This window comes from Mustelus asterias, chromosome 27 (genome assembly GCF_964213995.1).
Source record: "Mustelus asterias chromosome 27, sMusAst1.hap1.1, whole genome shotgun sequence".
Classification (NCBI taxonomy): Eukaryota; Metazoa; Chordata; class Chondrichthyes; order Carcharhiniformes; family Triakidae; genus Mustelus; species Mustelus asterias.
Window position 1 is genome coordinate 43,160,299 of NC_135827.1, and position 26,209 is coordinate 43,186,507.

General features: G+C 43.5%; 1 protein-coding gene across 2 annotated transcripts in view; it reads right to left on the bottom strand.

Moving 5' to 3' along the window:
* Positions 1-267: 267 nt before the first annotated feature.
* LOC144479987 (tubulin-specific chaperone cofactor E-like protein) overlaps positions 268-26,209 on the bottom strand; it is a 130,416-nt gene continuing 104,474 nt past the window's right edge. For both annotated transcript variants that reach the window (XM_078199136.1, XM_078199137.1), the window contains one exon: positions 268-3,813. In XM_078199136.1, the coding sequence (XP_078055262.1) occupies positions 3,489-3,813 (325 nt within the window). In that variant the 3' untranslated portion in view covers positions 268-3,488. The remainder of the gene's footprint in view (positions 3,814-26,209) is intronic.

Below are 26,209 nucleotides of genomic sequence, written 5' to 3' on the forward strand. Positions count from 1 at the left end.
TCCTGAATTCCTTATTGCATTTATTTGGGACTTTCTAATTCTTATAGCCTGAAGTTTTGGACTTCCCACCAGTATAAACTCTCTACATTTTCTCTATCTTTACTGTTGTAAACCACAATTGATATAGTAAACAGTTTTTTTTTCCATGTACCTCAAATTGTGGCTATTTGTCTATTTACAAGGATGTTTCTAAAGTAGGATAACTGATATGGTCTAACCATAATTCTAACAGTCAAAAGATCACTTGTAATCCTTGGTTTTGAAATTGAACTTTTTATTGATAATTAAACTCTACAATACTTAAAATATTTTCTATAATTTTTCAGTCAGTAATTAAGATTGCATTATGTTCACTTCCTTACTAAAATGAAATTGATTTACATGCAGATAGTTGAGAGACTGACTCAATAATTCATTAAGGGAAAGCTTTAGATTAATGTTTCAGATACAGAATCAACTAAGCTCAATTAACATGCAAGTTCTTGAATGACATCAGACAACATAAAATACTGAGACAGTGATGAGATACGGCAATGGAAACAGCAATAAAGGAACCATGGAAGAGATGTTATGGGATCACAGAAGAGTTACATGTAGCACAGGAGGAATGACACATCAGGGCACCCAACTTAAAGTAGTGACATCTATGAGGATGGAGAGACTACAAATAAAAAAAACAAGTTTTACATTGTAAAATGAAGGTTATAGTCTTCATATCTTCAATTTCAAATTCTGACATTTACAGTTCACCTCATGCTAGTGATAGAAAGAAAGAGAAGCTGCTTAAAAGCTGGCTGATCCTTCGCCATCTACTCCCTCAACACTCTGCAAGCAACAAGTAACATTGAGTTTTACTTGGCTAGCTGGTGTTAAAGCCTGTACTCAGTAGTAACATCATGCAACAAGGTGATCCTGACTGGATTAGAGGTGAGGGAGACAGTCTCAACATGTTATTGGACAGGAGTCTAGAACTGGGAAAGTATTCATGGGTATATGAATCTCCAAAACACTAAATTATACCTTTAAAAATGTATTGAAAGTGCAGACAATCACTTTCAATACATTAAAATTGATTGCTCAGAAGTATACAAGCAGATGGGTTGGAGTTAGCTATCAATTATGATTTAATATTGTAACTACTGATTGGAGATAGGTGGCTGCAGCCCTGATCTTTGCCAGTTCAGTGTTAGTTGCTTGCTAAATATTTCTCTTAAGGTTTTAAAAATACCCTTTCCCATATCTAGCGATATAATTACAAAACAGAAATCTGCAACACTTTAATTTGCACAAAGACAATATGAGTATATAGGCAAAGTCACCAGCTACTTCATATGAAAGAATTTTGAACATAATTCAGACGACAAGGCCATAACTAGATACATCAAGTTCCTGATTTCAATACTGTTCAAACAACAGCTTACAAATAAATCCTAAAGGCGACAAACAGGTGATTATCCACCTGTAAATCCTTCCATTATCCCTGATGACAGGTTGTAAAGAGTAGGACAGTTTTCTGGTCAGCAATATGATAGAAGGCAATTGAAAACCACTACAGTAGTTTGTCAAGCATAATCATGGACCAATCCAATGGAACTCTATGGTCTCCAATGCCCTCTTGGGGTAAGGTACCTGAAGGAGGAGGGATATATGGAATGGATAATTCTACTTGGATCAAGTTTATTGCAAAATGCAGCTAAATGTTGATTACTCACCTTAGGTGCAGTCTCCCTTAGGCATGTTCTGACTGTCTATATAGGGGACAAGCAATGAGGAATGTTGTACTTTTAAATCTTAGTGCTTGCTTTAGGCTCTCGGCTTGACTTTGCTCCAGAACACAATTCAGTTCTTTCAATTACAGCAGATTGCATTTCAAGATTTGATGAACAGTGATAGGGGAATATTGCAGCATAAACATCTCCCCAAATAAGACAAGGACAGCATTAAAAACCAAGGCAGAAAATGAATTCTGAGATATGATTATCTGCACAATAATCACTCTCGACCAAATGATAAGAACCTGAGTTCATACCACCAACTATTAAACTCACCACAATCAACAAGAGTTGTTACCAACATAATTATTATATTTGTGAAAATTACATAAACCATTTTGGAAAAATACAACATTAAATGGAATAATTAATCTTGGAGCACTTCTCAGGCTTTTTAGTACTGGTCGAAATCATGGTGAGAAAACATTTGAGGCTTGCTCTTGCCCCTTATGGGGCAATTTGAATCACTCAATATATTGCTGCCCATATTAAATGTTTTATATATGTGTGTATATATATATATGAATATATATATGTACACACATCTTACACAGCTAACACACTGCATGCAATGCAGAAACCACATATTGCACATTTATACCTCATAACTACTATTGTGGTGCATATGTATAGCACTATAGCCAGTATGTCTGTATAATATATATATAAAATATATATATATAATATAGACATACTGGCCACAGTGCTGTATAAACTGCATATATCATTATGTGGTTATATGTCCAAGCTAACTGTGCAGCTTAATACTGACTGCCTACTCTGCATTAACCCTCATTCATAAGAATAGATTCTGCTCATTGCCTTTGATTCAGAAATCATGTCCATTCACATTCTGACAATATTGAAATCACAGAACGATAAAAACAATCCATTGTGTCCCATGCCAACTCTTTGAAAGAGTTAAGCATTAACCCCACTCCTTTGGTCTTTCCCCATAGCCCTGCAAAATTTCCCTTTATAAGTGTATATTCAGTTCCCTTTTGAAAATGTTGAAGATCTGTTGAAATACATACTGGAGTCATATATCTAAAATCCTGCTTGGAAAGAAGGATATTAATATCTTCCCTATATTTCTGATGAGAGGTGGGGGTTGATCTGAGTGAAACTAATAAATGGCTTACCTTTTAGGTAACTATTTTATGCACTGATGACATTGATAATATTCAGATTTAACTGTGAGGAAGAACAATTTGTATTCTGTTTCTTACCCCATCTAATATCCGTAGGTATGCTCACAATAACCAAACATTAAAGTCCTGAATGTGTTGCATGATACTGATGATTTACGTTCACAAAAATTGAGATTGAGAGTTAAACAAAATGTCATACAGGCCATAACCTCATCCAAAGGTGATCCTTTGTTTGATACACTGCACAGTAATTTATGAGCCTTCACAGTGCTGGTTTCAATAATCATATTATAGCACATGCCTCTACTGACCAAACTGATGGTGGTCTTGGGGTTTGTTATCACGGGCTGCCTTGTATGGTTTCTATTTTTCATTGAAACTTCCTTCATTAATGTTGGAATTTTGATTTTTTTGTGAATTAGCTTCAGTAACTGTCAGTACCTGTGCATTGGATCACTAACCCCGTAACAATTGCAGTTGTGAAAACATGTGACCCAGCAACACTTTAATTGACAAACAAAATACTTGTGTAAAAAGTGCAAAGATTGTGAGTAAATTCACAAGACTATTTTGTTTTGGGCACGACATGAATCTCATCTCCGTCTCGAATACTAAACGAGTGAAGAGCACGTGTGCTGAATCTCATTTTTTCAGGCCCAAAAGTCTTTACCATGTCTTGATCAATGTAGTACAGACGCATGTTATTGATTGGTAACTGTACGACAGTTCGAAGTTGCTTCTGCAGATCAGCCACTGTCTGATCGAGACGAATATTCATGACCTCAACTTTACCTTCAAAGTGAACTTCAACCTTAGCACAGCTCTGGGGTCGAAGGTCAACCACTGCCAATGGTTCCAGAACACCATATTGAGTTACCAGTTCATGGTATCTAGAAAATAATGGAAACAGTTAATTTCAGATGGTAAAGAACTTGTATATTGTATACAGTGTTCAAACTCAGTGGGACAAAGCCCAAATGTTAGCACTAATTATTTTAGAACATTAGGGCTAATCCTTCATCCAAGATAGAGCAATCTTTCTCCTTCAAATCAATTTTGCTTACATACTAAATCAAGGTTCACATTCATGTAGACAATATATTAGGTGCGTCACAGGTGTAAAGTTAATCTATTAAATGGATGGGTTGCTGTGGTTCATCACAAAGTGAAGAATATAGAAATAAAAAACTGATACAAGTGGTGTCTCAAAACCAACAGCCTTGGGACGCATCTGTGCCCCTGAAGAAACAATTCATTTATTGCCACTATCTTGCCTTCTCCCTGAAACCCTGGAATTTTTCTTTTTCAGATAATCTAACTCCTTTTGAATGCCTGATTGAACCTGCCTCTACCAGACTCTCAGGAAGCGCATTCCAGATTAGAACATAGAACATAGAACAGTACAGCACAGAACAGGCCCTTCGGCCCACAATGTTGTGCCGAGCTTTATCTGAAACCAAGATCAAGCTATCCCACTCCCTATCATCCTGGTGTGCTCCATGTGCCTATCCAATAACCGCCTAAATGTTCCTGAAGTGTCTGACTCCACTATCACTGCAGGCAGTCCATTCCACACCCCAACCACTCTCTGCGTAAAGAACCTACCTCTGATATCCTTCCTATATCTCCCACCACGAACCCTATAGTTATGCCCCCTTGTAATAGCTCCATCCACCCGAGGAAATAGTCTTTGAACGTTCACTCTATCTATCCCCTTCATCATTTTATAAACCCCTATTTAGTCTCCCCTCAGCCTCCTCCGCTCCAGAGAGAACAGCCCTAGCTCCCTCAATCTTTCCTCATAAGACCTACCCTCCAAACCAGGCAGCATCCTGGTAAATCTCCTCTGCACTCTTTCCAGCGCTTCCACATCCTTCTTATAGTGAGGTGACCAGAACTGCACACAATATTCCAAATGTGGTCTCACCAAGGTCCTGTACAGTTGCAGCATAACCCCACGGCTCTTAAACTCCAACCCCCTGTTAATAAAAGCTAACACACTATAGGCCTTCTTCACAGCTCTATCCACTTGATGGGCAACCTTTAGAGATCTGTGGATATGGACCCCAAGGTCTCTCTGTTCCTCCACAGTCTTCAGAACCCTACCTTTGACCCTGTAATCCACATTTAAATTAGTCCTACCAAAATGAATCACCTCACATTTATCAGGGTTAAACTCCATTTGCCATTTTTCAGCCCAGCTTTGCATCCTATCTATGTCTCTTTGCAGCCTACAACAGCCCTCCACCTCATCCACTACTCCTAACCACCTTCTAACCACTTACTGTGTGAAAAAGTTTTCCTTCATGTTGCCATTGCTTCTTTTGCCAATTACTTGAAATCTGTGCTCTCTGATCCTCGATCCTTCCACCAATTGGAACAATTTTTCCCTATTTATTCTATCCAGACCCTTCATGATTTTGAATACCTCCATCAAATCTGGAGCAGACCTCAATTTAAATGTGTCACTTTTAGTATTCATTTTAGAAGGAATATATTGATTTAGGAGACACTCAACAGACTATTTAGCCTGGCACCTGGATTTTCAAAAGCAAGGTAATGGTTGGTTTCAGACTCATGCATATTGCAACATGTCTGCCCTGTTTGCATATCCCTCCGATACAAGTCTTGTTTGACCCAGCAGTCTGGTTATTTCCCTCCATATGTTTCTTCTTTTTAGTTTAAAGGTCATGCAAGATCTAGTTTCCAGGGGTTGTTTGAGGCACTGCTTACCTGTCAGTAACAGAGGAATAACAGAGGAAGCTGCTGTGCCGTACATTACTTTCATTCATCAGTCATACCTGAAGCAGGGTACAAATGGCGACACTGGCACGATGTTGTGAATAAGGTTTGGGTCAGGCCTGGTCGAGCCAGTGGGGTCAAGGGTTGCTCAGACCACTTGAAGCACGATACTGCATGGAATGGTTTATTACGTTCTGCATTCTGCTACAAGCCAGAGGGCACCTTTGGAAATTTGCGTTCTACTGTGGCTTTGTGATTAATTCATTAATAAAGCTAGCATAATAGTATTTTAGGGGCAGGATACTTAAATTATTAACCTTTCAATTATGTGCTTGTCTCCATGGGGTATTCTTGAAAAACCTTTAACACTTAAACACATTTTGGACAATGCGGTTTTCGGATAGCCAGATTTGAGGTACTGTACCTGTGCTATATTTATATAGAAGATTGTTCACAGAATTAGAACGATAACAGTACAGGAGGCAGCAATGCCGATCCTCTGAAAAGTTATTCACCTAGTTCCACTCCCTTGCTTTCTCCCTGTCGCCCTGCACATTTTTATTTTTAAAATAATAATCTAATTCCATTTTGAATTCTTGATTGAACCTGCCTCCACCACATTCCCAGGTTGTACACTCTGATTTGTGAAAAAGTTTTTCATGTTACCATTGCTTCTTTTGCCAATTACTTTAAATCTGTGCTCCCTAGTTTTCACTCCTCCCACTAATTGGAACAGTTTCTCTCTATCCTGTCCAGATGCTTCATGATTTTGAATACTTCTACCAAATCTAAAGCAGACTTTAATGTAAATGCATTCATTTTAGGAAGAATATATTGATTGCCAGTCCATAGACTTTCAGCTTGATATCCAGGTTTAATGGCCCATATTACATTGAGATTAGACAAATATGGGTTTTTATATTCCTTGGAAATAAGGAGAATTAAGGGAAATTTGATCAAGGCATTTAAACTAACAAAAGGAGTTGCTGGAATAATACATAATATTGTTTCCTTATAGTAGGGAATGCAGGACAAAGGGAAACAATCTTAGAATTTGAACTAAATTAGTTCAGAAGCAAATCTTCAGCAAGAGTGTCTTCACACAAGACACAATGTGAGAATGTGGCTATAAAGCACTGTGCCAAAAACACACAACATGGTTGAACAAGTGCCTTAGACAGCCTTAGCGTGAGCAGCACAAGAGCACTTCACTGGCCCAATAGGCCCACAGTAGCAGTCACAGACAACCTCAAGACAGTTTCAGATACTATGTACACACTCACGGTAAGACAGAGCAACTCTGAGAAATATCAATTAAGATTCAATGGCTCAATGCAGAATGCTAAAACAAATTGATCTGTGGTTTATGAAAGGAATATAATTTTAGTAATAAATTTTAATTGTTCAGATAATAGCTCAAACATTGATGATTAGCCCCTGTGCATTTTGAAGAGCAAGTGAGAGAATGAAACATGGTCCATGGAGTATTCTAATCTATCCCTGTCCACGAATAAGGCAATATGAGCAGTTCATGGGAGAATCAGCCTCATACAAAGCAGGACAGAGAGCCGTTGTTTGAAAGGAACATTCCAGCACCTGAGAGAATCTCTAGAGATCTGAACCTGACCGGCTTCACTTTCACTCCAGCAGCACTTCACAAAGACTTGGTACTAGTTAGAACCATTTGCAGATTTGCACAATATGAGCATTCTTTCCAACTCAAAATGGAGATAATCAGAGTCTGAAATGATACCTCAGCAAGCAGTCATTTCAAATTCTGTTAATCAAACCTACTTCGTCCCTTGGCTGATTGCCACTTTCCCAGCCTGCTCGCTCTACACCAAAGTCCTCAAATGTTCAATGATCCTACTTGCACATGTATAAAGATTCTGAAAGCACATTTTCTGAAGCAAATTCAGTGCAAACTGAAAAATCTTCAAGTATCTGTGATTTAAAGGTCACTTGAACCATATGAAACAAGAGAAAGACATTTAGCACTACAAACACATGGGAGCAAAAGTGAATCAATCTTAATATCTAAACAAAAAGGATACAGGTGTATTGAAGAGGACTATTAGTTCAAAATAAACATGGTTCCAGGGAAAAATGAGACGAGCATTATCTTAGCTTTAGACCTATACCGTGGATTAATGCATGCTTTGGGAATAGGATGCAATTGATAAAAACTTTCTTTTGGCAGGGAACAAAACAGAATTAGTTTTTGGAAAACACAGAACATATCATTCAGCCAATAACTTAATCCTTTACAGATATTAATCCCACTACTAATCATTTTATTGCAGGTTTCATCCTTTTAGAAATCAATTATAAGCTGAACTCAATTATAGCGTTTTTCAATCTCCTTGCTTACATATCGCAATTTTATTAACCTTCATGAGAAAGATCAGTCAAACTGCTGATCTTATTCCTGATTTCATAAATTTTGAGTAGAGGAACCTGACGATTGAACCATTTACTATAATGAACAAATCACCTGGATCCTTTCCAGAATCTCAAAAAACTTCTAACTGATTTAACTGGTCTATTTTTCCCACAGATAAAATGGCAATGCATTAACATCAAGATCCAGTTAAACATCTGTGATATCAAGGACACAATCAAAGGTTATAAGGATTGCTGAAACATAGAAAATAGCAGGAGGCCATTCGAGCCTTTTCCGTCGCCATTCATTATGACTATTGCTGATCATCCAACTCTATAGCCTGATCCCTCCTTCCCCCATTATCTTTTGATTCCCTTCACCTCAAGTGCTATATCTAACTGCTTCTTAAAAACATTAACCGTTTTGGCCTCAACTGCAATCTACATGGTTTGCCCTGTATCCTCAGGCTGTGACCCCCTGGTTCTGGACATCCCCACTATTGGGAGCATCCTCCTTCCACCTACTCTGTCTAGTCCTGTTAGAATTTTATAGGTTTCTATGAGATCCCCCCTCATTCTTCTGAACTCCAGTGAATACAATCCTAACCAACTCAATTTCTCCTCATAGTCAGACCACCATCCCAGGAATGTTGGTAAATGTGAGGTCATCCATTTTGGTAGGAATAACAGCAAAATAGACTATCATTTAAATGGTAAAAAATTGCAGCATGCTGCTGTGCAGAGGCACCTGGGTGTCCTTGTGCAAGAATCTTAAGGAGTTGGTTTGCAGGTGCAGCAGGTAATTAAGAAGGCAAATGGAATTTTGTCCTTCATTGCGAGAGGGATAGAGTTTAAAAACAGCGAGGTTATGTTGCAGCTGTATAAGGTGCTGGTGAGGCCACACCTAGAGTACTGTGTGCAGTTTTGGTCTCCTTACTTGAGAAAGGATATACTGGCACTGGAGGGGGGTGCAGAGGAGATTCACTAGGTTGATTCCGGAGTTGAGAGGGTTGGCTTATGAGGAGAGACTGAGTAGACTGGGGCTATACTCATTGGAATTCAGAAGAATGAGGGGAGATCTTATAGAAACATATAAGATTATGAAGGGAATAGATAAGATAGAAGCAGGGAAGTTGTTTCCACTGGCAACTAGAAGGGGGCATAGCCTCAAAATAAGGGGAAGCAGATTTAGGACTGAGTTGAGGAGGAACTTCTTCACACAAAGGGTTGCGAATCTGTGGAATTCCCTGCCCAGTGAAGCAGTTGAGGCTACCTCATTGAATGTTTTTAAGGTAAGGATAGATACATTTTTTGAACAGTAAAGGAATTAAGGGTTATGGTGAACGGGCGGGTAAGTGGAGCTAAGTCCACGAAAAGATCAGCCATGATCTTATTGAATGGTGGAGCAGACTCGAGGGGTCAAATGGCCTACTCCTGATCCTAGTTCTTATGCTCTTATTATGTTCTTATTTTCTTATGAATCAGTCTGATAAATCTTCTCTGCACTCCTCTCCTCAGATAAGGAGACCAAAATTGCACACAATATTCCAGGTGCGGCCTCACCAAGATCCCATATAATTGCATGAAGACATCGCTGCTCCTGTACTCAAATCCTCTGGCTATCATACCATTTCCCTTTTTTACTACCTGCTGCATCTGCATGCTTTCCTGGATGCCCTGCCTGGGAGGATGGTGGAGGCGGGATGCCTCACATCCTTTAAAAAGTATCTGGATGAGTACTCAGCACACCATAACATTCAAGGCTATGGGCCAAGTGCTGGCAAGTGAGATTAGGTGGGCAGGTCAGGGACTTTCATGCGTTGGTGCAGACTTGATGGGCCGAAGGTCCTCTTCTGCACTGTAGGATTCTGTGATTCTGATTTTGTGAACTACCGGTGTGGAGTTCAACCCGTTTCCGCGTGGGTTTCCTCCGGGCGCTCTGGTTTCCTCCCACATGCCAAAGATGCGCAGGTTGGGTGGATTAGTCATGCTAACCCTAACCCTTAGTCTCCCAAGATGTGTAGGTTAGATGGATTAGCCATAGCAAATGTGTGGGGTTACAGGGATAGGGCAAAGAGACTGGGTAAAATACTCTATCAGAGAGTCAGTGCAGACTTGATGGACTGAATGGCCTCTTCTGTACTGTAGGGATTCTATGATTCTATTCTATGACTGGTGTACGAGGACACCCAGGTCTTGTCGCGCATGCCCTTCTCCTAATTTATGGCCATTCAGATAGTAATCTGCCTTCCACGTTTTGCTACCGAAGTGGATAACTTCACATTTATCCAAATTATACTGCACCTGCCAATCATTTGCCCACTCACTCAACTTGTCCAAATCACACTGAGGGATCTCTGTACCCTCCTCACAGCTCATCCTCCCACCCAGCTTTCTGTCACCTGCAAATTTGGAGCTATTGCATTTTGTTCCCTCATCTAAGTCACTAATATATTTTGTGAATAGCTGGGGTCCCAGCACTGATCCCTGTTGTATCCCATTAATCACTACCTGGCATTTGGAAAATGACTCATTTATTCCTACTCCTTGTTTTCTGTCTGCCAACCAGTTTTCTATCCATCTCAACACACTACCCTCAATCCCATGTGCTTTAATTTTACATGTATGTGGGACTTTGTCGAAAGTCTTGTGAAAGTCCAAATAAACCACATACCATTGAGATCATACGGTTAATGCAGTCCAGCACTGGGAATTGTAAATCATCTAAATCATCTCTTTTAGAAATGAGCCCTGTGGCTATCGATTGTCTTTCCTTAGTAGGTTAGATAAGTTCTAGCTCCATGACAGTACAAGTGGCAATTTTTTGTTTGGAACATACATGAGGATAAACCAAGCTCATAATGAGTAGATAATATCACCTGGTCCTCTTCCAGACTCTGGAAAGTTGGTGAAGACCACCCCCTCCAGCATGAGTACCTGATTTAAAGTGGATTCAGATGGAGTGCTCAATATCTGACCATCAAGATAATTAAAAATTGACCTATATCAATGAAGGAAATTTAAAAATGACAAACTGCAGCTCCAAACTGTTCCTAATTCCAAAATGGCAATCAGCCAATTGATTTGCTATAATGTTAAAGACTACTGTGCTGGGTGGTGGTGGTGGGGCGTGCTGAGCTTGCTGAAGTAGGATACTAACTATGAGGCTATAATAAAAAAGCTACTACTGCTCTCTACTGCCGTTACATTACAAGTCTCCATTCATTCGGCAATCACAACACCCAACATTTTGTTACCAGTCATTTTAATTCTCTGTCTCAACCACGCTCTGACCTCGGCCTCCAATGCTTTTCAAACTAAATGCAACAGAAGCTCAAGAAGCAATAACCCAGTTTTCCAATGAGGCCCTTTACAGCTTTCCAGACTCAATGTTAATTTTAATAATTTTAGATCATAACCACTGTCCCCAACTTTTCCAACATCAGCGATTGGAAATTACTCTGCTATTGCCACTTACATCTCCTCTAGACATCTTTTGTTATTTTCATTTCCTTTACCATTTCCTTTGATTTGCACAGTCATCCATTCTGTCACCTAATTTCTCCTCCACTATCACAGGTTCCACCCCTCTCTGTAATTCTACAAACAGGGGGTTGTCAGAGGTTGGACATCGAGGAGGGGTCAGACATTGGGAGAGGGACTGAGACCTTAATACTCAGGGATATTTGATCTTTTTAGAAAGACTGGAGGGAAGGAAAAGGTGGTAGGGTAGCAAGAGATGAAATGAGGCCAATTGTGTGAGAGACGATCTAAGCTCAGGTTTTATAGAACCCATTTGGGTGGAGGCAAAAAACAGCAAGGGGAAGAAGACATTGATAGGAGTATAGATCCTCAAACAATAGCCACACTGTACAAAAGGGCATAATTCAACAAATAATAGGAGCATGTAAAGAAGAATTGAGCAATAATTATGACTAACTTTAATCTTCATACTGATTGGGTTAATCAAGTTGGAAAAGGTAGCCACAACAACAAATTCATAGAGTGCGTTAAGGATAGCTTCCTAGAGCAATTTAGCATGGAGCCAACCAGGGAACATGCTATCTTGGATCTGGTAATGGGTAATGAGGCAGGTTTAATAAATGACCCCAGAGTAAATGATCCCCAAGGAAGTAGTGATTATAAGATGAGAATTTAATATTCAGTTTGAGAGTGAAAAACTTGGGTTGGAAACAACTGTGTTTAACTTAAATAATGGGAATGACAATGAAACAAGGATAGAGTGAGCTAAAGTGGACTGGGCAGATAGATTTGCAGGAAAGACAGTAAGCGAGCAGTGGCAGGCATTTAAGGAGGTAATTCATGACTCTCAGCAAAAACATAGCCCAGTAAGGAGGAAGGATTCTAAGAGAGGGATAAACCAACCATGGCTAATCAAGGAAGTTAAGGAGGGTATTAAGTTAAAAGAAAATGCATATAAGGAGGCAAAAGTCAGCGATAGCCCTGAAGATGGATAAATTCAGACTCCATCAGAGGAGGATATAAAGATAATAGAGAGAAAGTAAACTACTCGGGCAAATTACTGAGGAATATAAAAACTGACAATAAGAGCTTCTTTAAATATAGACACATAGAAACATAGAAAAATTACAGCACAAAAACAGGCCCTTCAGCCCCACAAGTTGTGCCGAACATATCCCTACCTTCTAGACCTACCTATAACCCTCCATCCTATTAAGTCCATTGTACTCATCCAGGAGTCTCTTAAAAGACCCTATTGAGTTTGCCTCCACCACCACTGACAGCAGCCGATTCCACTCGCCCACCACCCTCTGTGTGAAAAACTTACCCCTAACATTTCCCCTGTACCTACCCCCCAGCACCTTAAACCTGTGTCCTCTCGTAGCAGCCATTTCCATCCTGGGAAAAAGCCTCTGAGAATCCACCCGATCTATGCCTCTCAACATCTTATATACCTCTATCAGGTCTCCTCTCATCCTTCGTCTCTCCAAGGAGAAAAGACCGAGCTCCCTCAGCCTATCCTCATAAGGCATGCCACTCAATCCAGGCAACATCCTTGTAAATCTCCTCTGCACCCTTTCAATCTTTTCCACATCCTTCCTGTAATGAGGTGACCAGAACTGAGCACAGTACTCCAAGTGGGGTCTGACGAGGGTCTTATAAAGCTGCATCAATATCCTCGGACTCCTAAACTCAATCCCTCGATTGATAAAGGCCAGCACACCATACGCCTTCTTAACCACCTCCTCCACCTGCGGGCCGATTTTAGAGTCCTATGGACACGGACCCCAAGGTCCTTCTGATCCTCTACCGTACTAAGAGTCTTTCCCTTTATATTGTACTCCTTCATCCCATTTGACCTGCCAAAATGGACCACTACGCATTTATCTGGGTTGAAGTCCATCTGCCACTTCTCCGCCCTGTCTTGCATCCTATCTATGTCCCTCTGTAACTTCTGACATCCCTCCAGACTATCCACAACCCCACCAACCTTTGTGTCGTCGGCAAACTTACCAACCCATCCCTCCACTTCCTCATCCAGGTCATTTATGAAAATGACAAACAGCAAGGGTCCCAGAACAGAACCCTGGGGCACACCACTGGTGACCGACCTCCATTTCGAAAAAGACCCATCTATACCCACTCTCTGCCTCCTTTGGGCAAGCCAGTTCTGGATCCACAGGATAGCAGTCCCTTGGATCCCATGCACTCTCTCTTTTTCTAGAAGCCTTGAATGGGGGACCTTATCGAACGCCTTGCTAAAATCCATATAAACCACATCTACCGCTTTCCCTTCGTCAATGTGTTTAGTCACATTTTCGAAGAACTCCACCAGATTCGTAAGGCACGATCTGCCTTTGACAAAGCCATGTTGAGTATTCTTGAGCATACTAAACCTCTCTAAATGCTCATAAATCTTGTCCCTCAGGATCTTCTCCATCAGCTTACCAACCACTGAGATTAGACTCACCGGTCGGTAATTTCCTGGGCTATCCCTATTCCCCTTCTTGAAAATAGGAACCACATCCGCAATCCTCCAATCCTCCGGCACCTCTCCCGTCTCCATCGACGATGCAAAGATCATCGCCAGAGGCTCTGCAATCTCTTCCCTCGCCTCCCACAGTAACCTGGGGTACATCACATCCGGACCCGGCGACTTATCTATCTTGCTGCCATTCAAAGATTCCAGCACAACCTCTTTCTTAATACGCAATCTTTTCAGTCCACCGCAAGCCCTCAGTACATCCACCCAGGTCCTTCTCCTCTGTGAAAACCGAGGCAAAATACTCATTGAGCACCTCTGCCATTTCTACTGGTTCCGTACAGATTTTCCCGCCTTCACCTTTTATAGGCCCTATTCCTTCACGTCTCATCCTTTTACTCTTCACATATTTATAGAACATAGAACATAGAAAGCCACAGCACAAACAGGCCCTTCGGCCCACAAGTTGCGCCGATCACATCCCCACCTCTAGTCCTATCTATAGCCCTCAATCCCATTAAATCCCATGTACTCATCCAGAAGTCTCTTAAAAGACCCCAACGAGTTTGCCTCCACCACCACCGACGTCAGCCGATTCCACTCACCCACCACCCTCTGAGTGAAAAACTTACCCCTGACATCTCCTCTGTACCTACCCCCCAGCACCTTAAACCTGTGTCCTCTCGTAGCAACCATTTCAGCCCTTGGAAATAGCCTCTGAGAGTCTACCCTTTCCAGACCTCTCAACATCTTGTAAACCTCTATCAGGTCACCTCTCATCCTTCGTCTCTCCAGGGAGAAGAGACCAAGCTCCCTCAACCTATCCTCATAAGGCATGCCCCCCAATCCAGGCAACATCCTTGTAAATCTCCTCTGCACCCTTTCAATGGCTTCAACATCTTTCCTGTAATGAGGTGACCAGAACTGCGCGCAGTACTCCAAGTGGGGTCTAACCAGGGTCCTATAAAGCTGCAGCATTATCTCCCGACTCCTAAACTCAATCCCTCGATTAATGAAGGCCAGTACACCGTACGCCTTCTTGACCGCATCCTCCACCTGCGAGGCCGATTTAAGAGTCCTATGGACCCGGACCCCAAGGTCCTTCTGATCCTCTACACTGCTAAGAATGGTACCCTTCATATTATACTGCTGCTTCATCCCATTGGATCTGCCAAAATGGATCAGCACACACTTATCCAGGTTGAAGTCCATCTGCCACTTCTCCGCCCAGTCTTGCATTCTATCTATGTCTCGCTGCAACTTCTGACATCCCTCCAAACTATCCACAACACCACCTACCTTGGTGTCGTCAGCAAACTTACCAACCCATCCCTCCACTTCCTCATCCAGGTCATTTATGAAAATGACAAACAGCAAGGGTCCCAGAACAGATCCCTGGGGCACTCCACTGGTCACTGACCTCCATGCAGAGAAAGACCCCTCCACAGCCACTCTCTGCCTTCTGCAGGCAAGCCAGTTCTGGATCCACAAGGCAACAGCCCCTTGGATCCCATGCCCTCTCACTTTCTCAAGAAGTCTTGCATGGGGGACCTTATCGAACGCCTTGCTGAAGTCCATATAGACCACATCCACCGCTCTTCCTTTGTCAATGTGTTTGGTCACATTTTCAAAGAACTCAACCAGGCTCGTAAGGCACGACCTGCCCTTGACAAAGCCGTGCTGACTACTTTTGATCATACTAAACTTCTCTAGATGATCATAAATCCTGTCTCTCAGGATCCTCTCCATCAACTTACCAACCACTGAGGTTAGACTCACCGGTCGGTAATTTCCCGGGCTGTCCCTGTTCCCTTTCTTGAATATAGGGACCACATCTGCAATCCTCCAATCCTCCGGAACCTCTCCCGTCTCCATCGACGATGCAAAGATCATCGCCAAAGGCTCCGCAATCTCCTCCCTCGCCTCCCACAGTAACCTGGGGTACATCCCATCCGGTCCCGGCGACTTACCAACCTTGATGCCATTCAATAGTTCCAACACATCCTCTTTCTTTATGTCCACATGCTCGATCCTTTCTGTCCACCGCAAACCAGCAGTACAACCACCCAGATCCCTTTCCACCGTGAATACCGAGGTAAAGTATTCATTAAGCAGCTCCGCCATTTCTAACGGTTCCGCACAAACTTTTCCCCCTTCACCTTTTAAGGGTCCTATGCCTTCACATCTCATCCTTTTACTCTTGACATATTTGTAGAAAGCCTTGGGATTCTCCTTAATCTTACCCGCCAAGGCCTTCTCATGACCCCTTCTCGCTCTCCTAATTTCCTTCTTAAGCTCCTTCCTACATCCCGTATACTCCTCTAAATCCTTAACACCTCCTAGCTCTCTGAACCTTCTGTACGCCTCTCTTTTCTTATTCACCAGGTTCATCACAACCTTCGTGCACCACGGTTCCCGTACCCTACCAACACCCCCCTGTCTCATCGGAACTTTGTCATGCAGAGCTCCAGACAAACATTCCTTGAAAATCCTCCACTTTCCTTCGGTACTTTTCCCCAAGAATGCCTCCTTCCAATTTACCCGTCTAATTTCCTCCCTGATGACACTGTATTTCCCTTTACTCCAGAGAAACACTTTCCTAGCCTGCCTGAACCTATCTCTTTCCAATGCTATCGTGAAGGAGATAGAATTATGATCGCTATCCCCAAGATGCTCACCTACCGAGAGATCCTCCACCTGTCCAGGTTCATTAGCCAGCACCAGATCAAGTACAGCCTCTCCTCTAGTAGGCTTATCCACATACTGTGTCAGGAAACTCTCCTGGACACACCTAACAAACTCCTCTCCATCCAAACCCCTAGCCCTAGGGATATTCCAATCTATGTTTGGGAAATTAAAATCTCCCATCACGACAACTCTGTTATTCCTACATCTCTCCAGGATCTGTTTCCCCATCTGCTCCTCAACATCTCTGTTACTATTGGGCGGCCTATAGAAAACACCCAGCAACGTTACCGACCCCTTCCTGTTCCTAACCTCCACCCACAGAGACTCCGTAGTCAATCCCTCCACGGCGTCCACCTTCTCTACAGCCGTGACACTATCCCTGATCAACAGTGCCACTCCCCCCCCTCTCTTGCCTCCCTCCCTGTCCTTCCTGAAACATCTAAAACCCGGTACCTGAAGCACCCAGTCCTGTCCCTGAGACATCCAAGTCTCCGTAATGGCCACCACATCACAATTCGAAGCAGCAATCCACGCTCTAAGCTCATCCACTTTATTCACTACACTCCTGGCATTAAAATAGACACATCTCAGACCTTCAGCCTGAGCACTTCCCTTCTCCATCACTCGTCTAACCTCCCTCTTACCCTGTTTACATTCCTTATCTATTTGCGAGCTAACCTCCTCGCTCTCAGTCCCCTCATTTCGATTCCCTCCCCCCAACCTTTCTAGTTTAAAGTCTCTCCAGTAGCCTTAGCCAACCTTCCCGCCAGGATATTGGTCCCCCTGGGATTCAAGTGCCACCCGTCTTTTTTAAACAGGTCACACCTGCCCCTAAAGAGGTCCCAATGATTCAAGTACCCAAATCCTTGTCCCTTGCTCCAGTCCCTCAGCCACGCATTCATTCTCCACCGATTCCTGTTCTCACTCTCCCGCGGCACAGGCAGCAATCCCGAGATTACTACCTTTGCATTCCTCTTTCTCAGCTGTCTACCTAACTCCCTATATTCTCTTTTCATGACCCCTTCCCTCTTCCTACCTATGTCAGCAGTACCTATATGCATCACGACCTTCGGCTCCTCTCCTCCCCCTTCAGGATTTCTGGGACTCGACCAGAGACATCCCGGGTTAGGGTTTTCCTTAATCCTACCTGCCTTCTCGTGACCCCTTCTGGCTCTCCTAATTTCCTTCTTTAGTCCCTTCCTACAAGCCGTATACTCATCTAGATCCCTATCCTCGCCAAGCTCTCTGAACCTTTTGTACGCTTTCCTTTTCTTCTCGACTAGGTCCCGCACAGCTTTCGTGCACCACAGTTCCTTTAACCTACCAACTCCTCCCTGTCTGCTCGGAACGTTGTCCTGTAGAACTCTAGACAGGCATTCCTTGAAAAACTGCCACCTCTCTTCAGTACATTTCCCCGAGAATACCTCCTTCCAATTTATTCCTCTAATTTGCTGCCTTATGTCTTCATATTTCCCCTTACTCCATATAAACGCTTTCCTAGCTCGCCTGATCCTCTTTTTTTCCAATGCAAGCATAAAGGAGATAGAGTTATGATCGCTATCCCCAAGATGCTCTCCCACTGAGAGATCTGACACCTGTCCAGGTTCATTGGTCAGTATCAGATCAAGTACAGCCTCTCCTCTTGTAGGCTTGTCCACATGCTGTGTCAGGAAACCCTCTGAACACACCTAACGAACTCCTCCCAATCCAATCCTCTTACCCTCGGGATATTCCAATCTATGTTTGGGAAATTAAAGTCTCCCATTACAACAACTCTGCTATTATTGCAACTCTCCAGGATCTGTTTCCCTATCTGCTCCTCCACCTCCCTGTTACTATTGGGCGGCCTATAGAAAACTCCCAGCAAAGTGATCGACCCCTTCCCACTCCGAACTTCCACCCACAGAGACTCTGTAGACAATCCCTCCACAACATACATCTTCTCGACAGCTGTGACGGTATCCCTGATCAGCAGTGCCACTCCACCCCCTCTCTTGCCGCCCCCCCTGTCCTTCCTGAAACATCTGAATCTCGGCACCTGGAGTATCCAGTCCTGTTCCTGAGACATCCAAGTCTCTGTAATGGCCACCACATCACACTTCCAGGCATCGACCAATGCTCTGAGCTCATCCCCTTTATTCACTATACTCCTGGCATTAAAGTAAACACATCTCAAACCTTTGGTCTGAGCTCTCCCCTTCTCTATCCCCCGTCCATCCTCCCTCTTGCACTGTCTATAACCCTTCTCTGTTTGTGAGCTAACTTCCTTGCTCCCAGTCACCTCATCTCGATCCCCTCCCCCCAACCTATCTAGTTTAAACTCTCCCCAGTAGCCTTAGCCAACCTTACCGCCAGGATATTGGTCCCCCTGGGATTCAAGTGCCACCCGTTTTTTGTGTACAGGTCACACCTGCCCCTAAAGAGGTCCCAATGGTCCAGGAACCTGAATCCCTGCCCCCTGCACCAGTTCCTCAGCCACACATTCATCCTCCATCTCACTCCATTCCTGCCCTCACCTTCCCGTGGCACAGGCAGCAATCCTGAGATTACTACCTTTGCTTTCCTCCTTCTCAGCTGTCCCCCTAATTCCCTATACTCTCTTTTCATGACCCCTTCCCCCATCAGCGGTACCAATATGTACCGCTACCTCTGGCTCCTCTCCCTTCCCCCTCAGGATTTCTGGGAGTCGACCAGCGACATCCTGGATCCCGGCCCCAGGGAGGCAGACCACCATCCGAGACTCCCACCTGCCTCTGCAAAAACGCCTGTCCGACCCCCTTACTGTTGAATCCCCGATTAACACTGCCTTCCTCCTCTTTTCCTTAGCCCTCTGGGTTACAGGGCCGGACTCCACTCCGGAGACATGGCCACTGCTGCTTCCCCCAGGTGGGCTGTCCCCCCCAGCAGTACTCAGGCAGGAGTACTTGTTGTGTCGGGGCACATCCACCAGGGTGCTCTCAATCACCCGAGCTTTACCCTTCCTGGCCGTCACCCACTTGGCCTCCACCCATGGCCCTGCCGTGACCACCTGATGACAGCTCTTGTCTATCACCTCCTCATTCTCCCTTAACAGCCTAAGATCCTCGAGCTGCAGTTCCAGCTCCTTAACACGGTCCCTCAGGAACCGCAGCTCGACACACCCTTCACAGATGTGGATGTCCGGGAGGCCAGGTGCCTCCAGGTCCTCCCACATCCTACACTGGGAACAACATACTGGCTTCACACTCATATTTGACCCTTTATACCAAGGTACACAGAGAAAAGTAAATAATTAAAACTCACCCCTGCTCGCCCTGTCCCCTGAAGCCCTGTGAGCCAAAGCCCTTACAGCTCACACTCTGCTTCCCACTCACTACGCTGCCTGCTCCCAACGCTGCCCGCTGTACACTGCGGCCTGCTTTTTATACTTTGCGCGCTTAAAAAAACCCTTCCCAGACTCCTTAGCAGCCCACTTCCGGTTTTCAGTTTAAAATTAAGAAAAGAAAAAAAAAACTACTCGAAAAATAAAGGCAAAATACACACTAACTAAATAAATAAATAAATCTCTCACCAGCACTCCTGCCACAAATCACTCCCTCTCTGCTTGCTCCAGTGGAACAATATATATATTAAAAGGAAGAGAGAGGTCAAAGTGAACATAGGCCCCTTAGAAAGTGAATCTGGGGAGATAGTTATGGGGAACAAGGAAATAGCAGAGGAGTTAAACAGATATTTTGCATCAGATTTTATGGGGAAAGATACTTCGAACATCCCATTAATACTAAAGAATACAAGGTAGGAATTAAGTACCATCACTATCACTAGAGAAGTAGCGTTAGACAAACTAATGGGGCTAAAGACAGATAATTCTCCTGGCCCTGCTGGCTTGCATCTGAGGGTCTTAAAAGAAGTAGCTGCAGAGATAGTGGACAGCATCACTCGTCCCGAAACTGTAAAATCCCGCTCGCGATCAACGGACCTTCCCATTCTCCACCCCTCTCCCGCTTAGATTCCCGTGGCAGGTAGGCCAGTAAAATTTCAGCCAGTGGACGCATTGGTTGTAATTTTCCTAAAATCCTTAGATTTTGGAGAAGTACCGGAGGTTTGGAAAGCTACTGATGTGACATCCCTATTCAAAAAGAGAGGGAAGCAAAAAGCAGGTAACTATAGGCCAATTAGCCTAACATCCATTGTTGGAAAAATGTTGGATCAGCTATTAAGGAAGTAATAAGCTAATCAAGCAGAGTCAGCATGGCTTCATGAAAGGGAAATCGTGCTTGATTAAGTTATTAGAATTTTTTGAGGAAGTCTCAACCAGAGGTGGATAGAGGGGAACCAATAGGTGTGTTGTAGTTGGACTTCGCCAGAGGGCGTTTGATAAGGTCCTCACAAAAGGTTAAGTCATAAGAGCCCATGGAGGTAGAATATTGGCATGGATAGAGAACTGGCCAATGGGCAGGAAAGAGCGAGTGGGGATAAGGGGCTTTCTTTCAGGTTGATGACCTGTAATCAGTGGGGTTCCACAGGGATAAGTGCTGGGACCGCAACTGTTTACAGTATATATGTGGAAGAAGGAAGCGAATGCACTGTAGCCAAATTTGCAGACAATGAAAAAATAAGTGGAAAAGCAAGTTGCGAGAGGGATAAAAACAGTTAATGAAGAGATATTAATAGAACAAAGAACAGTACAGCACACGAACAGGCCATTCGGCCCTCCAAGCCTGCACTAATCACGTTGTCCTATCTAGACCAACCACTTGTATCCCTCTATTCCCCGTCTGTTCATGTGTCTCTCCAGATAAGTCTTAATGGGTCAAGTAAGTGGGCAAAAAGTTGGCAAATTGAGTATAATGGGAGGAAAATGTGAAGTTGTTCATTTTGGAAGGAAGAACAAAAGAACAGAGTGTTATTTAAATAGAGAAAAACTGCAGAAAGCTGCAACACAAAGGGACTTGGGAGGACTTGCACAAAACACAGAAAGCTAGCACACAGGTGCAGCAGGTAATCAGAAAGGCCAATGGAATGTTGGCCCTTATTTCAAGGGGTTTGGAGTATAAGAGTGGCGAAATCTTGCTGCAACTGTACAAGGTACTGGTGAGACCATACCTTTGTGTGGAAGCTTTGGTCTCTTATTTAAGAAGATATTTAATTGTAAGCAGTTCAGAGAAGATTCACTGGGATGATCCCTGGTATGGAGCGATGAGGAATTGTTAAACAGGTTGGGACTCTGCTTATTGGAATTCATAAGAAGGAGAGGTGATCTCATTGAAACATACAGGATTCTTGAGGGGCTTGACAGGGTAAATGCTGAGAGGATGTTTCCCCTCATGGGTGAGTCTTGGAACAGAGGGCACAGTCTCAGAATACGTTTTATTCATACGTTAGGAACAAAAGGGTTGTCAGGGAAAAAATCGGACCTCTCAGGGACAAAAGTGGGGAATTATGCTTAGAGTCCAAAGAAGTAGGGGAGATCCTAAATGAATACTTTGCGTTGGTATTCATAAAGGAGAGGGATGTGTTGACTGGGAGTGTCTCGGAGGGGAGTGTTGACCCGTTAGAGAAAATCTCCATTACAAGGGAGGAAGTGTTAGGTTTGTTAAAGAATATAAAGACTGACAAATCCCCAGGGCCTGATGGAATCTATTCAAGGCTGCTCAGGGAGACGAGAGATGAAATCGCTGGGCCTCTGACGCAAATCTTTTGTCTCGTTACTGGACACAGGTGAGGTCCCAGAGGATTGGAGGATAGCTAATGTGGTCCCGTTATTTAAGAAGGGTAGGAAGGATAACCCGGGAAATTATAGGCCGGTGAGCTTGACGTCCGTGGTAGGGAAGTTGTTGTAGAGGATTCTTAGAGATAGGATGTATGCGCATTTAGAAAGGAATAAACTCATTAACGATAGTCAGCATGGTTTTGTGGTTATTGGATAGGCACATGGAGCACACCAGGATGATAGGGAGTGGGATAGCTTGATCTTGGTTTCAGATAAAGCTCGGCACAACATCGTGGGCCGAAGGGCCTGTTCTGTGCTGTACTGTTCTATGTTCTATGTTCTATGTTCTATGAGAGGGAGGTCATGCCTCACTAACCTGGTGGAGTTTTTTGAAGAAGTGACTAGAATGGTTGACGAGGGAAGGGCCGTGGATGTCGTCTATATGGACTTTAGTAAAGCGTTTGACAAAATCCCTCATGGTAGGTTGGTGCAAAAGATTGGATCTCATGGGATAAAGGGGGAGGTGGCTAGATGGGTGGAGAACTGGCTTGGTCACAGAAGACAGAGGGTGGTAGTGGAAGGGTCTTTTTCCGGCTGGATGCCTGTGACTAGTGGTGTTCCGCAGGGCCCTGTATTGGGACCTCTGCTGTTTGTGATTTATATAAACGATCTGGAAGAAGGTGGTGATCAGTAAGTTTGCAGACGAGACGAAAATGGCTGGACTTGCAGATAGTGAGGAACATTGTCAGAGGCTACAGAAGGATATAGATAGGCTGGAAATTTGGGCAAAGAAATGGCAGATGGAGTTCAATCCTGATAAAATGCGAAGTGATGCATTTTGATAGAACTAACGTACGGGGGAGCTATACGATAAATGGCAGAACCATAAAGGGCGTAGATACGCAGAGGGACCTGGGTGTGCAAGTCCACAGATCCTTGAAGGTGATGTCACAGGTGGATAAGGTAGTGATAAGGCATATGGCATGCTTGCCTTTATAGACGGGGCATAGAGTATAAAAGTTGGGGTCTGATGTTGTGGTTGTATAGAACGTTGGTTCGGCCGCATTTGGAATACTTTGCCCAGTTCTGGTCGCCACACTACCAGAAGGACGTGGAGGCTTTAGAGAGAGTGCAGAGGAGGTTTACCAGGATGTTGCCTGGTATGGAAGGGCTTAGTTATGAGGAGAGATTGGGTAAACTGGGGTTGTTCTCACTGGAATGACGGAGGATGAGGGGTGACCTAATAGAGGTGTATAAAATTATGAAAGGCATAGATAGGGTGAATGGTGGGAAGCTTTTTCCCAGATCGGTGGTGACGTTCACGAGGGGTCATAGGTTCAAGGTGAGGGGGGGGGAGGTTTAACACTGATATCAGAAGGACGTATTTTACACAGAGGGTGGTGGGGGCCTGGAATGCGCTGCCGGGCAAGGTGGTGGAGGCGGACACACTGGGAACGTTTACGACTTATCTAGATAGCCACATGAATGGAGTGGGAATGGAGGGATACAAAAGAATGGTCTAGTTTGGACCAGGGAGCGGCACGGGCTTGGAGGGCCGAAGGGCCTGTTCCTGTGCTGTATTGTTCTTTGTTCTTTAATAAAGCGCAGCAATGTAAGACTGAGATGAGGAGAAATTTCTTCTCTCAGAGGGTTGTAAATCTTTGGAACTCCTGGCCATCGAGAGTTGTGGAGGCAAAGCCATCGTGTATATTTATGGTTGAGATAGATAGAATTTTGATCAGTAGGGAAATCATGGGTTACGGGAAAAGGGCAGGGAAATGGATATCAGGAATGTTGGATCAGCCGTGATCCTACTGAATGGCGAAACAGGATCGAGTGGCTGAATGGCCTACTCCTGTTACGATTTCTTATGGTCTTACGGGCAGGGGATTTGGGGGTGAAGTGGGAATCAGGTCAAGGGATGGGGTCCAGCCAGGTTGTTTCAGGAATGAGAGTCAGGCCTGTGCGTTGGGGAAGGGGGGGGGGGGCGGGGGGTTACAAGTCCCGAGCAGGGATCTGTCTGGGTCTTCAAAATATTTACACATAGGTTAGAAGAGGTTTAATTAGCAAAACTCTGGTGGAACAATCTGAAGTTAGTGATTTAAAATTGTTTAGTGGAAGTTAGCACTTCTGGCCAATTGCCGTGCAAATGCTCACCTGGGAAGTTCTGAGAGGGATTCCCAAGTGCATTTTTGGGGTATCCCCCAAATCCAACGCTGGGAAGCCAGGAAGTTATGGCCCATTATGGTCTGTAATTATTGGTAGGATCTATTTTCTTAGTAAAAAGCTGCTTTACGAAAACTTTGCTAGCTGTTAATATGTTTGGGTAGCACAGTGGTTAGCACTGCTGCTTCACAGCTCCAGGGTCCTGGGTTCGATTCCCGGCTTGGGTCACTGTCTGTGTGGAGTTTGCACATTCTCCTCGTGTCTGCGTGGGTTTCCTCCGGGTGCTCCGGTTTCTTCCCACAGTCCAAAGATGTGCAGGTTAGGTTGATTGGCCATGCTAAAAATTGCCCTTAGTGTCCTGGGATGTGTAGGTTAGAGGGATTAGTGGGTAAATATGTAGGGATATGGGGGTAGGGCCTGGGTGGGATTGTGGTCGGTGCAGACTCGATGGGCCGAATGGCCTCTTTCTGTACTGTAGGGTTTCTATGATTCTATGATTCTATGATTAACTTTCTCCACTGGGGTTGCCTGGCCTGAACCAGCATTTCCATACTTGCTATTTTTATTAAATTTAAAAATAAGTTAATTGAATAAGTATATTTAAAATGAAAATATATTTACAAAGGCAGAGAAATGTAATTACAATAGATAGACCCAGAAGAGTTAGCAGCTGTAAAGGTGCAAAGACGATTTCCTCCTGTGCTAACAGAGCCTGGTTTGCTGGAAGAATGCAGACACGCTCCGCTCAACCTGCACTTTGCACAAAATTCATGTTCTGGTTATTTTTACTGAAAGAACACTAGTCATTAATTACTTGTCAAATTTTGTTTTGCATCATTGAGGCATCATGGTCCCTCAATTACTCAAAACCTTTTACTTCCTTCCACAAGAGATACTAGCCCAAACATATTAACAGCTAGCAAAGTTTTTGTAAAGCAGCTTTTTACTAAGAAAATAGATCCTACCAATAATTACAGACCATTTAACATACATTTACTTTCAAGGACCAAGGAAAACTGAGTCACATTCCTAAGGTTAAATGTTAGAAGATGATGACGTGCCGTTTGACATTAGTACTTTACAGTGAATTGTTCCTTTGTGCATTTACAAATAGTCAGTCGATGCAAAAGAAAGGAAACATTACTTCAGACAATTACAATGCAATTCTACTCAATGACAAAGCAAATATTAAGGCACAGACTTCAAAGATTTAGGAATGTTCTGCACCATATAAACAAAAATATTATTTCTTATTAAAAACCTTATTTCCCTGGTTAAGCCCTAGTTAAGGTAGAAATTATTGAGAGATGTAGGTCAAGTACAAGAATCAATTGTTATTCTTTAGCTATACAGTTCTTTATGAGTTTGATCTGAATTGGCACCATCATTTACCATCTGCATCAGTCTGATTTATTAATTTAATAACAGAATCACAGAATTGTTACAGCGCAGAAGGAGGCCATTTGGCCCATTTCTGCACCAGCTCTCCCAACCACTCCCAACCATTTAGTGCCATTCCCCCTTACTTCTGCATATCGTTTCCATTCAAGTAATCATCTAATGCCCTCTTGAATGTTTTGACTGAATCTGCCTCCACCAAACATTCAGTCCATTTTCTCACATCACATTTGCTTCTTTTGCAAATTACCTT